Source organism: Cephus cinctus, unplaced genomic scaffold (genome assembly GCF_000341935.2).
Source record: "Cephus cinctus unplaced genomic scaffold, Ccin1 Ccin1_scaffold0129, whole genome shotgun sequence".
NCBI lineage: Eukaryota > Metazoa > Arthropoda > Insecta > Hymenoptera > Cephidae > Cephus > Cephus cinctus.
Genome location: NW_014332862.1, coordinates 1,086,299 through 1,099,924, shown reverse-complemented (window position 1 = coordinate 1,099,924; position 13,626 = coordinate 1,086,299). Strand labels below are relative to the sequence as shown.

The 13,626-nt window shown below is 41.3% G+C and overlaps 1 protein-coding gene across 5 annotated transcripts; it reads left to right on the top strand.

Annotated features, from left to right (window-relative positions):
- Window positions 1–448: 448 nt before the first annotated feature.
- On the top strand, window positions 449–8,475 carry LOC107262990 (protein kinase C). Of its 5 annotated transcripts, none has more exons than XM_025080195.1 (11): window positions 449–1,642; window positions 1,914–2,259; window positions 3,288–3,348; window positions 3,483–3,729; window positions 4,584–4,615; window positions 5,452–5,522; window positions 5,744–5,906; window positions 5,999–6,550; window positions 6,634–7,226; window positions 7,313–7,473; window positions 7,544–8,475. In XM_025080195.1, exons 2-11 carry the CDS (start codon window positions 1,921–1,923, stop codon window positions 7,581–7,583), a joined length of 2,259 nt encoding a protein of 752 aa, XP_024935963.1. In that variant the 5' UTR covers window positions 449–1,642; window positions 1,914–1,920; the 3' UTR covers window positions 7,584–8,475. The 5 variants fall into 5 exon arrangements, with proteins under 5 accessions (XP_024935963.1, XP_015585252.1, XP_015585251.1 ...); XM_015729766.2 differs by having other exon boundaries at window positions 449–1,713; window positions 5,765–5,906; XM_015729765.2 differs by having other exon boundaries at window positions 451–1,713.
- The last annotated feature ends 5,151 nt before the right edge of the window (window positions 8,476–13,626 follow it).

Sequence of the window (13,626 nt, the reverse complement as noted above, 5' to 3'; positions counted from 1 at the left end):
CTAGAGAAGTAACTTCATTACGATTTCGAATCTTTATATTTCTGAAAACACGTCAAACGAATGGGTGTTAGCCAATTGTTGCACTTGTCTTCTCTTAACTCCAGTATATGATTGGCTATATTTATTCGCATGCGCATTTGTGTGTACAAAGAATAAACTTCATAATCGGGCTTCTGGCATCATACGTCGCTTCATGTGAATTGTTTTAAAGGTTTCATCTCTGACAATAACGAAGTTGCTTCATGAGAAACCTCACATAGAAGAAAATGGTTGGTTGGCTGTGAAAGAAGAGGCGTGTCGCCGTTCTCACAGACCAACGAATACCATCGTTACTCTGTAACCAGAGATGCTGTGAATCCATTTACACAGTGATCTTATTCCGAATTAATACAGAGCTAATGGAATTGACAAATCACAGACACTTCCATTTCTAACGAATATTTGGGATTGATCAGTTCGTCTAGATCAAGTAATAATTGTGTAAGATCGTCGTGTCTATTAAAGTTGACCGTCTTCACAGAACAATTAGATCTGGATTAGACACGACGAAATAGCAGACAGAATAACGAGGGTAGTAATTTCAGTACGAAGAAAGAACTAATGATCAAAGTATTGAAACTTAAAATAGGAAACAGAGTAAATTTTATGTTGTTTCACATAAAATTCGTGTTGTCGAAATCCTAGTAAATAGGACTAACTTGAACAGGGGTCGTCTTCATCAGTTGGTCTTGTATCGTATCCAGTCGTATCTGGCTGGCTGTGCGAGGTATCCGAACATTTTGCGAAGATAGTCGAAGGGAGCCGAATCGGTTCCGAATTCGAAGTAGAGAGATAGAATGAGATAGATTGAGAAAAGGAAGAGAGGAAGGAAGAAAGTGAGTGAGGAAGTAAGAGTGTGTGTGAGAGAGAGAGAGAGCGAAAGCGAGTGAGTGAATGAGAGAGTGAGGAAGGGGTGACATAGGGAGCGACGTATAGGAGGAGGGATCCGCATATAACGAAGGAGTAACCGTAAACGTAACCGATCGAGCGGTTAAGGATTAGAGGAGCTCAAGATCGGATGTGTATCTCGCGCGCGAATATATCAAGAAAGGGAATCGGTAATCGGATCGAACGCTCAGTGAGACATCACACGGGAAGCCGAGCTTAATGGCTGTCAGGGCACCGCGAGGGGCCTGCAAGTCGCGACCGTTATATCTTGTGAGCCTCGGAACATCACCTTCGACTGATCTGCCTCCTGCTGTATTTCGCGATTTCACCCGTTTTCCTGATTTTCTCGAATTGGCCTTCCCCAAGAATAGCCAGTCTCTGCTTCCATTTCCGTTTCTGTTATGTGCGAACGGGAAGCAGTCGAAGTGTTTATAACTACTCGGTCATGGTGGTGGCGGTGACAAGGCGACTGGAAAGGAACTTGGAGCCGCTCTACGACCGAACCAGAATACCATCCGGGTCATTCAAACCATCCGCGACGCCGGATAGACACCAAATCTGCGAAGACTGAACATCCGACTCCGCCTTCGTCTTCGTCTTCGCCTCCACCGCCGGCGACGACGACGACGCGGATTATTTTAACGAAGAATACAGATCCTGTGATAGACGTCAAGTGTTGTCGACCTTATCCCTTCTTATAAGCTCCAACATCTCCGTACGGATATTTCTTCCTTCTTGGGGATTCATCGAGATACGCTTTCCGTCTTGAGCACGGAGGGATTCAGGGTTCGTGTATTGGGTCCTTTGAGTCTTTGATTCTTTTTTGTACTTTTATTGGTTTTTCTTTCCATCTTGTGTTATCTACCTACTTGTCTTCTTGGGTCTGCTAAGTAGATCTTCAGTATAGAGCATAGCTTCCTTCTATTGGTATACTGTTGACACTTCTTTGACAGTTCTCTCATCTCTGCTCCTGTTATCTCTGATAGGTCCGAGATGTTCACCGGTACGATAAAGGTCAAGATATTTCAGGCCTTGGGGCTTACAGCAACTGACAAGCAGCGCAAGCAACGGTTCTGGCAGGAGGAACCACCTATTCTTGATCCTTATGTCCTTTTGGACGTTGATGAGTCACATCTTATTAAATCATCCATTAAACCTAAGACCTTCGATCCTGTCTGGAATGAATGCTTTACTCACGAAGTACAGGATGCCGTTATGCTTGGACTCACCATCTTCCATAAAGCAGCTTTACCACCTGATGACTTTGTCGCCAACTGTAGCATCCCTTTTGAAGAGCTGATGCACCGTGATGATGAAACTGCAGACTTCTGGGTATGTCCCATGTTATTGTCTGGCTCTATTTATTCCTACTAATTTATAATTGTAAAATATCAAATCAGTTTTGATAATGATTACGTTAAATCTCCCATGGGAGTTTTAATATCGAATCTAATGGAACATATCATGTGTCACAGATAGCACTGACTCGTTTAACATACTACATAAATGATGTGTTTCACAACATTCACATGGTCTGAATCATTTTAAGCGATGACTTTGCCATACGAACATGGTCTGATAAGGTTGCGTCAATAACCTCCTAGATTTCAAAATGTTTGCGTGATATCCAAAACGTCTCTGTCCTCCAGTATGCATTCAGATCTTGCTGATGACGCATATCAGAGTATAATACACTCAGCAGTCTACCTATCTAAATGTGGCTCTATAAAAAAATCAGAGAAATCAATTTTCTCTTATACATCTCATAATCTTTCTTTGTTTAAGTGTTGTGTTCCTATGTAAAGTTACAATGTTTCACGCGCATCGAAATTATGGAATTGAAAAGTGCTTTCAGAGACTGTTACGCATTCGTAAAGAATCAATAGCCAGAGCAGCATTGCTCTATCCCAAACAATCGGTATGATAATTGTTTTCACACCTTCCAATTTCTATAAAATGAAAATCTTTAAGTTCTCTAGTAACACAGAACAGAAAAAAGAATTTTTTCTTTTCTTATGTAGAGTATGTTTACTCTTCTTAAATCCACACGAGGTTTGTTTACCGCCGGCTGGATATAAATTAATATGGTTGTAATGTTGCTGATAACTGATTACATCACGGTTAAAATACTCTGACGGTTACAAGTTCCATGTTTAAAGGGTTTCCTTCTAACATTATGAAATACAAGAAAACGAAACTTCACAAGAACATGTTTTTTTATGAGCTAGCATTCCATAGTATTTTATTCTCCATTGATCATCATCATCGTCCACCTTGAGATTCTTGAATGACAAATCTTCTGCGTCAGCTTTATATGAGTAACATCCAGGACATTAATGCTATAAACTCTTATGTTCTAGGTGGAATTGGAGCCTCAGGGAAGACTGCGAATAAGGATAGATTTGATATGGAACAATCAAGGTAACTCATAACATTCTATAAACAAGACAATATAATAACAGTGTTACAAGATGTTCTCGATCGTATAAATAAAATTTAGAAAATAACTAGTATTCCGGATGAGCAAAAATATTTTTCAATCATTTATTTTTTAGATCAACAGTCAGATTGCGGCGGCGGAGGTGGCGATGGGGAAGGCATCGGTGGAAGTGCTGGGGGCGTCGGTGCCGGAACTGGTACTGGCGGCAAAGAACCCGGTCGTGAATTTAAAGAAAAAGGGCAGGGTTTTAGTCGGCGAAGAGGTGCTATGCGCCGAAGGGTGCACCAGGTGAACGGTCACAAATTCATGGCCACCTTTCTGAGGCAACCCACTTTCTGTTCTCACTGCCGCGAATTCATATGGTACGTACAAGTACGGTTGGTATAGGAATCTTTCAAGGGATATGCCAATCCTGTACCCGTAACAAGGAGCACAATTCCCTGGGGATGACCTGGAGTCGCTTTTTTTTTCAAGGCGTCACGTTTTTAAAATGTCGCCCAGCGACAAGAAATCACGTAGACATGTAACGTGCATGTTAGATTCGGTACACCTTGTCGTATCTCGCTTACGCAATTGCCTTTATCTTTACATCTTTCAATGCAACACATAAAGTACATGCGCATTGTAAGCATTAAGACAATATACCGAATCTAAGCAATGGGTTGTTATTTTCTCTCTTTCGGATAAAAGTGGGAAACACGGGGTATTGCATGCATTGCCTATTTCGTTCTTCGTTTGTGATTAAATTGCGATCGGGTTAAGAATTGCGTGGTAGTCGGTGGAATCGGTGGTCTGTAATACAAATGCGGGATTGCATGCTTTTTGGGTATCACAAATTGACACGAGACACCAGCGTACAAATACCTGAACATGAATGAAGATGCGCAGAGGAGTGATCGGAGGATCAGTAATAAGATGAAATAATCGACTTCACCAGTCAGGAAGGAGATGAATTACATATTTATAGTGAAAGGACAGTGATTACTATAACGATGATAACTAATAACATTTTAGTATCTTCAAAATAGAGTCTATATCTCCTATCCTATCCGTCAGAATTATTATCATTCATGGATTACTGACTGTCCCAGACTGATCCTCATTTAAGATCTCACCATAGAACTAACTATGGTTTAACGACGGAGAAGGCATACGTATGTGTTTTACAAGGGATTTCGAGGAGAAGATGTGACGTGTTTTGTCTGTTGTATTTCAGGGGCTTGGGCAAGCAGGGCTATCAGTGTCAAGGTGAGAAAGACACAAGTCACGTTATTAACCGATTATATTATGTACTCGCTTGCTGGACCCATGTCTGTACCCTTGTGTGCGTGCGTACGTAAATCTGCTGCCTGTATGTGCCATATATGTTGTACCTATGCATATCAGGCAAATTCAGTGCCACTCCTAAATCCTATAAACATAGTAAAAGGAGACTGTAAGATATTTCTCGATACTTTCTATGATCTCTCTTGTCTCTATCTTCCATCGTTCCTGCTTTTGCACCTAACATGCTGAAATCCTTATTACTCAAAAAAAGCTACACATTAGGCTTCGCGAGGTAAACGAGTGAGGATTCAATTCCCTCGAGATCTTTACTAATTGTTATTTCGAAATTCTTCTGCATCCTTGGACGCCTTGTGTCTCGACCGCGAACGAGATCCTGACTGCATGCTGATCTCGAAGGCATCCTGTGCTTTTAAAGATCTAGAACCCAATGGATAATATACAGTAAATGGAAATGTTCACGTTAGTGAAGTCTCTCACGGTTTATCTTCGTAATCCTGAACGCAATGCTTTCTACGTCGACTTGTGGGATACATGAGAAAATGAGGAGAGGGATGCTTTAGTGGAACTTTGATTCGTGATCTCTCGTCTTCTATGTTTTATTCTTTTTATTGCTTATGGCAGTGCTCCTCTTCTGCTATTCTTTTTGCGTATGATTTCTCTCTAATCTCAAAAAGATACCGAATGAAAATACGCGTCTAACATGTGCATGCGACGTGCTTGTGTTGTGCGATGTTCGATAAATAACTTTGGATACTGTTAAGGCTCTGAACCTCAAGAAGCTGTCGTTGTTATTTCAGTTTGTACCTGCGTCGTTCACAAAAGGTGTCACAAGTATGTTGTTACCAAATGCCCAGGAATGAAGGACGAGGTATGTTCGTAGATGAATTTTCTTTTTCATTTTATAATTTTTTAAATCATCGTTCAAAGCTCTGAAATATTTACAGTTATTGATTTTTTTTTTCTTTTTCGTCATTGTCTTACGTTTATTTAAACGCTGTAGTCCGTTACGTGTAGCTTGGTGATTATATACTTTGGTTACTTTTCATTTTAATTTTTGTTCGTTTCACCCTGGGCCATTCGCCCGTTCAGGGACAGGGAACTGTGTTACAGTCAAGTCAAGGTACCCAAGGTCAACGGTTCAACGTCAACATCCCGCATCGCTTCGTTGTCCACAATTACAAGCGCTTCACCTTTTGCGATCATTGCGGTTCCCTTCTCTACGGCTTGATCAAACAAGGCCTCCAATGTGAAGGTAGGAGATCCTAAGAGGGAGCAACGAGTTAATGCTTTGGGTGCAAAAATGGAGCACAGTCCTTGACTCAATTGTTTATTTACTCTTTCCAGTGTGCAACATGAATGTGCACAAGAGGTGCCAGAAGAATGTAGCAAACAATTGTGGTATCAATACCAAGGCGATGGCCGAAATTCTCAGCGAAATGGGTATATCGCCTGATAAACCGACCAAGCCGCCGAGGTTCAGCTACACGACACCGTGTACACCGCCTGCTGTGCCTCCGAGTAACGACGCACCAGCTCAGGACAGCTTGCCATCTCAGAGAACCGAGGAAGCTCGTCCAGCAGGTGGCGATGGAGCTGTCACCGTCAGCGAAGGCGAAACAAAGAAAGTAGGTCTCGAAGACTTCAACTTCATCAAGGTCCTGGGCAAAGGTAGCTTCGGCAAGGTGATGCTTGCCGAACGAAAGGGTAATCCGGATGAGGTATACGCCGTGAAGGTTCTCAAAAAGGACGCGATCATTCTCGAGGATGATGTCGACTGCACAATGACAGAGAAACGCATTCTCGCCCTGGCCGCAAAGCATCCCTTTCTTACAGCTATTCATAGCTGCTTCCAGACCAGGGAACATCTTTTTTTCGTTATGGAATACGTCAATGGAGGTGAGTGTCGTGGCGATGATCTACCTGAATACGATGATTTGTATGTTAGTGCATATTTTATTATTTTGTATCTTTTTTATCAGGTGACCTTATGTTCCAAATTCAAAGAGCACGAAAATTCGACGAGGCCAGGGCACGATTTTACGCGGCGGAAGTCACCTTGGCGCTGCAGTTCCTTCATAAACACGGTGTCATTTATCGTGACCTCAAACTTGATAATATCTTGCTCGATCAAGAAGGACACTGCAAGTTAGCGGATTTCGGAATGTGCAAGGAGGGTATAATCGATGGCGCGACTACGACCACCTTCTGCGGCACTCCCGATTACATCGCCCCGGAGATTCTTCAGGAACTTCAGTATGGTGCTAGTGTGGACTGGTGGGCCCTCGGCGTTTTAATGTATGAAATGATGGCCGGACAGCCGCCATTCGAAGCAGATAACGAGGACGACCTCTTTGATTCCATCCTACGCGACGACGTCCTGTATCCTGTCTGGCTGTCCAAAGAGGCTGTGTCCATTCTTAAAGGATTCATGACTAAGAATCCTGCTAAGAGACTCGGATGCGTTATCGAGAATGGCGGTGAGAATGCGATTAGGGTTCATCCCTTTTTCCAGTGTATGAATTGGGAGGCACTGGAGGCACGAGAATTGCAACCACCCTTTAGGCCCAGAATCGTGAGTACAAAAAATCTTATAAAATGATTATAACTTTGATGAAATTTACAATCTGCTCACGCGCTGTGACAATTTGCTGTATTCAGAGAAATCAGCGAGACGCGATGAACTTCGACGCGGAATTTACAAAGGAGGAGCCTGTCCTTACGCCCGTCAATCCCGACTCGGTTCGCTGCATAAATCAGGACGAGTTCAAAGGATTCTCCTTCGTCAATAAGGACTTCAATCCGAGCAGACTCGCACCGCAGTAAGGAGTTACGGAGAAAAGGTATAGTAATTAACGAGGACACGTTCACATAGCGGTACTTCCTCTTCAGGACAAGACTGGTCTCAGATATCCGGTCTTCCAGAAGATAATCTCATCGTCGCTGAACGAATCCTCTCTAGTCATTGCACACCACGCGAAACTCACATCTTCGAGATTATTCGAAAGGGTACGTTGCTTACTTTTTAAGCGGCATCTACGGGAAGACTTAAAAAATGCGCATTAACGCATAAGAACAAACAAAGGAAAGGAACAGCGAGTTTAACGCGTTCAGTAGACTCGTAAGCAAAATAGTTCCTGGTTACCAGGATACTTTTCTCTGTTTCATATTTATTTATTGCTCGTACGTCGAAGTAAGATTCGGCACAGGACATCGCTCCAATGCTCATCAAGAAGCAATGCGACACGAGTCGATCAACGTCCATAAGGAACGTCGTGAAGTAGCGCCAAAGGAAAAATTGCGATCTTACTTGAAAGACGAAGGAAGAAATGGTTAAGAAAAAAAAAAAAGAATTATTTTTTCACAAGGACCGAGAAGACTGGAACAGATCGCTCGAATCTCGTCCATTTAAGGAAAGTCTAGGCCCAAAGGTCCGGCCCAAATATTTCTGTCTGCGAAAAACGGATCAATTTTTAATCGATCTCTCGATTATGCCGTTTAGCCACTCCTGTCAGGTTCATCATCGAACACGGACAAAAGTGTGAAGAAATTGACTGGGCCTTTTTTTTTTTTTTGGTTGCAAAATAATATTTCTCAAGAGCGTAAAGCAGACTTTCATTATCTCTCTGTGCTAAAACGAGATTCGTGCACTTGCTAATCTCGAGGTTCGCTTCTCAGCGAATTTCTGGAATTATCAATTGCAATCCACGAACCTACGTGGATCCTCTTCGATGTTCCATCTGTGTTGCTGATGAAGTAGAGGTAAAAAAAAAAAAGTAAAAAGAAACGCAAAAGACAATGCAAGCAAGCAAGAGGATGAAGCAGAAATAAATAGTGAGATGACAGTAGAAAGGCTAGGACAAGTATAGGGAAGTTTGGTGTGGAAAGACAAAGATAAATTATAAAAAGCTATATCGCAGGGGAGGGGGAAAATTAAACTAATTGACGAAGCTTCCGTTCGCTGGCAGAGCCTGGTGCTTTCGAACGGTCTGAATTTTCCGCTTCCGAAGGAGGTATAAACCTACCACGATTCAGTATCTTTTACTTAGGGTATATTTCAAAATTTATTGTCAGTACTGCCTCCAGCGTCATGTCTCTAGTAATCCATGCGGATCTGAGAGAGACGCAACTACTTTGGCAGCAGTGTCCGTAAATCTCGAAACATACCCTAGGACGTACGAGGAAGAGCATTAAAGGTAAAAAAAGATATATATATATATATATATATATATATATATATATATATATATATATATATATATATATATATATATATATATATATATATATATATATATATATATATATATATATATATATATATATATATATATATATATATATATATATATATATATATTATATAAATATATATAAAAAGAGCTTGCGGAGTGCTTCGTTGGCGCTTTTAATCCAGGTCCTCAGGCTCCGGCGCTGTGGCCCGATGTCCGCGACATGAAAAATTTAAATGCAATTTTGAGGAGTATTTACGTTTTTCTCTCGACTCCTTGCCGCGGAACGGGTGATCTTTTTTAAATTAAGAGAGAAAGAGATTATGCGGGTAGGTAATATCGCGGGCCGCTGGTGGCCTGCTCAGAGTATATTTAACTTATTTTAGCATACGCCTAACGTAGCTATATACATATATATATATATATACATATATATGTATATGTATATATATATATATATGTATATATTATAATTATTAACAGAAAAACTGTACAAGACATTTTCGCGAGGTGTAAAACCGTGCCGAGAAACGGTAGGAGGGTAACTCTAATAAGTGACGTAAAACGCTAAAAAAAAATCGATTAGTAATTGATGCACCTTCCAGGATATTCGTACATGTTGTCTCTAGTTAGGTATATATCGTTAAGGCTTCGATGCGTGAATTAAATTAATTGTTAATCGCTACGAGTTCCGAGAAAAAAGAATTTTGTCAATACGTCATACGAGCCGAGCGTCGGGGACGCGTCTCGAATATGTCTGAAGCAGACAAAGGAGTGACTTAACTATTCCTTCAGTGTAGTACGCTAGAATATAAAAATATATATCACTCTAGATTGCATTGAGGAAAAGTCGTGCGCTACGGAACATCCACAGGAACCGCACTCCGGGATACAGACTTCCTCTCGGTTAGCGTAACGCGAACAAAACTCGAAAACGTATTTATGAAAAATCATGTAAACATTATAAAACATACGTATGTATATGATGTCGCGCGTTAATACATGTACTTAATTATCGTGTCTAAGTTAACATAGTCTAGCCTTTAGTCGCGTGTATGGTATTACGATATATTATTTTTCTTTTTTTAATTACTCCCGTCTCGAGATAACCAGACGCAAAGTTCATTCTCGTGATTTGATACAAGAGAACTAATGTAAGAGTCCCTCTGTCTGGATCTCGAATCGGGAGAAGGTCGGTCGCCTATCTAAACATTGGTTCTACGACCGACGAGGAACCTGTCTCGAGTTAATCGTTCGTTTTACCAACGTTAACATTCGCTTTACCGTATTAACGATAATAACGATAATAATAACAATAAGATGTATGCTTAAACGAAAGTGGATCGACAGAGGAGAAAGCGTTTGCGAGAAATGGGTTTGTCATTCTGTAAAAGGCGATTATACGCGGGTCGTTTGAACTCTCTTCGACGAGCAGCCATTTTGCGACAAATAAAGCCCCAAATTGTCACAAAATGGCGGAGCTCTCCGAGAGAGGTGCGACGGGGGTGTGACGTATGAGAAGTTGCCAATGAAGAAAGTTGCAGGCGCGAACGGAATGGACGAAATATGTTGAAGGCCGTGTAACCTCGGTGTCGTAATCGTTGTCGTGTTTACTATTAATTACGTTAGGTTACAATTAAGTCGTAGCGAAAAGGTTCATTGCTGTGTAGCGTCGTCCGCGTCGATTGGCGAGATCATATGTGACATATTTCTTCGAGAGAGTGTAACGAGGGTTAACAAGGAAGGTAAACAGATGAAAGCATTGTAACGGGAGGACGCGTCCTGTGCTTCGAGCCTGTGCAGGACTCGGAGCATACGTTTTATACACGTCGCTCGAGAGAGAACGAGGAAAAATTAAATGGATAATCGTTCGAGAAAATCGAAGAGAACAGAAAAGAAACACGATCGAACTGAAACTTACGTAATCTCACGTGAATGGAATTATCGGATCACAAGGAATCTTTGTACGATCGATATTCCTTCTTATCGGGATCTTTCGGCAGGGCCGAAATTTCACGGCAAAATGTCCTATCTTTAAACGAGCTCGAATTTCGTGTATCTGAGCATTGTGACACGTGGAGGAACAGGGTACGGCATGTCACTGGTTCGTGATCTTTTTTCTCCACGTGGCGTTAATGAATCTCCTGTATGAAATGACAGAGAGAAAAAGTGTGTGTGTGTGTGTGTGTGCGCGCGAGAGAGAGAGAGATACCGCGAGTATACGAGAGAGAAAGTAAAATTCAAATTGTTCGAGACATTCCGGAACTTCCGTGGCCAAAAGCGTTATGGCGTCGTCACGTCCAGCGGGGACGGACGGCGACAGCGACACTGGGAAGTTCGCGAGTGTCAAGAAATTGTCACGAATGAAAATACCGCCCTAAACTCTCAGGATTTCACACGGCTATTCTCGCTGCTTAAATTGTCACTACGACGTGCGCACGTTAATATCGTAAGGATAGGAGAGCATCGTGGGTGTGGATATTCGGTGTGCCATTTATCTAGTCAAAAACAAATTATACGGTCATTTCGCCTTCTCGCGTAGGTCTATGTCCAGATTCGAGATATAGCGTGGGAGGACGGTATGTCTCTCAGGTACGCCTCTGTCGTAACTACCGGCTATGATGAAAAACTATAACGACCGACAATGAGGGGGAGAGGGGAGAGAGAAAATGATAACATTGGTTAGTCCGGCCTACGTTTAGCGAAGCGTGCTGAGCGCGTTGAAATTTTTCTATGGGACACGACGGCGAGCGACGCCAATGATCCCAGGGGATATTCGCGTGCGAGCGTGACGTGCAGCGCGCTAGTAGCGTTGAGACACACAGAACAACAAAATAAAAAGAGGAGAGAATATTTAACGGGATAGATGAAAAACACTTAGGTAGGAAACTCTTTAGCTTGTCGTTTAGAATCATCTCGAAGTGCAGTATTCGGCGAGGAATCGCGAAGCTGAACGATATACGTGTATGTATATATATATATATATATATATATACTCCATTCGAATAAACTTTAATCGCTTCACGATTCCTCGATACTTAACGTTATACGCCTTCGATACCTTCGCTCTGTTCGTGTTATTGTTTTCCTTCTTTGTACGCGATATCCAGCCGACGTCATTTGCGATTTTTATCGCCCTAACCTCCCTCCTCCCGGAAACAGGCACATCCCTCGATCATTTCCGGCGACTCGTCGATGACTCTCGCCCTGGAGCTTCTGTCGAGGTCCCGACGTAATGAGGAGGGTTACCGCGCGACTGTTGACGGGGCGGAGGGGGGGGGGAGGCGAATCATGGGCGTCGATGGCGTCGAGACGCGCCGTTCCAAGAAATCGAATGGTAAAAAGAACTCGCAATGGCTTTAAACGTGCGAAACGCTGCAAGATCGAATCGTCTCACGTTATTCACTCCCCGGTAAGGTTTTTGCCCGTGGAAACAAATTAATTTTTAATTTAATTAATCCTTAACGACACGCGGATTATAATCGTCTTGGTCGATTTTTTTTTTATTTTTTATTTTTTTTTTTTATTTATCCATTCGCCTCCGTTGCGGTATCAGCGAATCGAAATCTCGCTTTTCGAATCTCACGTTTTTTTTTTTTATCATAGTAAAAAATTTTTTTATTCATTTACTCCACCCTCTTTTCTTTTAATACAAATCTACGGAACTTGCGCTTCTTAATGGGACTTTTACGATATCGGTGACGACGCGCCGAGTGTCTCTGAGCGGCGATCGAATTTTGAGCGTCGATGAAAAATTTGAGAAAATTTTGACGTTCGATCATGGAACGTCGGTGGGGAGTAAATGCGCGTCTCCACGAGCGTTCTGCAATGTATTACGGTGACGTAATCCGTGATTTTTAATTATAGATAACGTAGGCCAGTTTTAGGAGACAGTGGTAGAGTACTATATATATATATATATATATATATATATATATATATATATATATATATATATATATATATATATATATATATATATATATATATATATATATATATATATATATATACACGTATACATAAGTACACTAGAAAAAAGAAGAAGAAAAAGCACAGGACACAGACCTATACAAATGTAGAATATAAAGGAAGCGAAGAAGAAAAAAAGAAACAAAGGATGTCTCTCCTTGTCTGTAAAACTAGGGTCGCGCTGTCTAGTTCGATGTGCGGACTTTTTTATCGCTAATCAATCATCCAATCAATTGAGAAATTACGTTAAATGTTACGATAATAAGGTCGCGATAAATACGTGCAAGAGGGAAGTATACACATATATATATATATATACAAACATAATAAAAACGTCGCTAATTATTATGTGCTTGTGTTTAGAGAACTAGTGTGGAAAGAATATTTAAAAAAAAAAAAAGAGGAAGCCCTATAATTGTTGGTGAAAAAAAAAATACAGATTTGATGTTGAATATACGTAAGAAAGAGTAAGATTATATATATATATATATATATATATGTATATGTATATACATGTGTTTACACGTATATACATGTATGTGATATAAAGAAGGAACACACAAAAAAAAAAGTGGTCGCGGTCTCGCGCCGCGCGTATTTAAAGATACTAAGGTAAAGAAAGAAGAAGAGTGAGCGAGAGAATGGGAGGGAGAGAGAAGAAATATTGTTGCAATATAGGGTCTAGGTAAATCGAAGTGAGATACAAGATGTTCGCGCAGTGACGCAACGCATCTGTCGCGCGTCCAGTGTTAAAATTCGATGGTCGTGGGG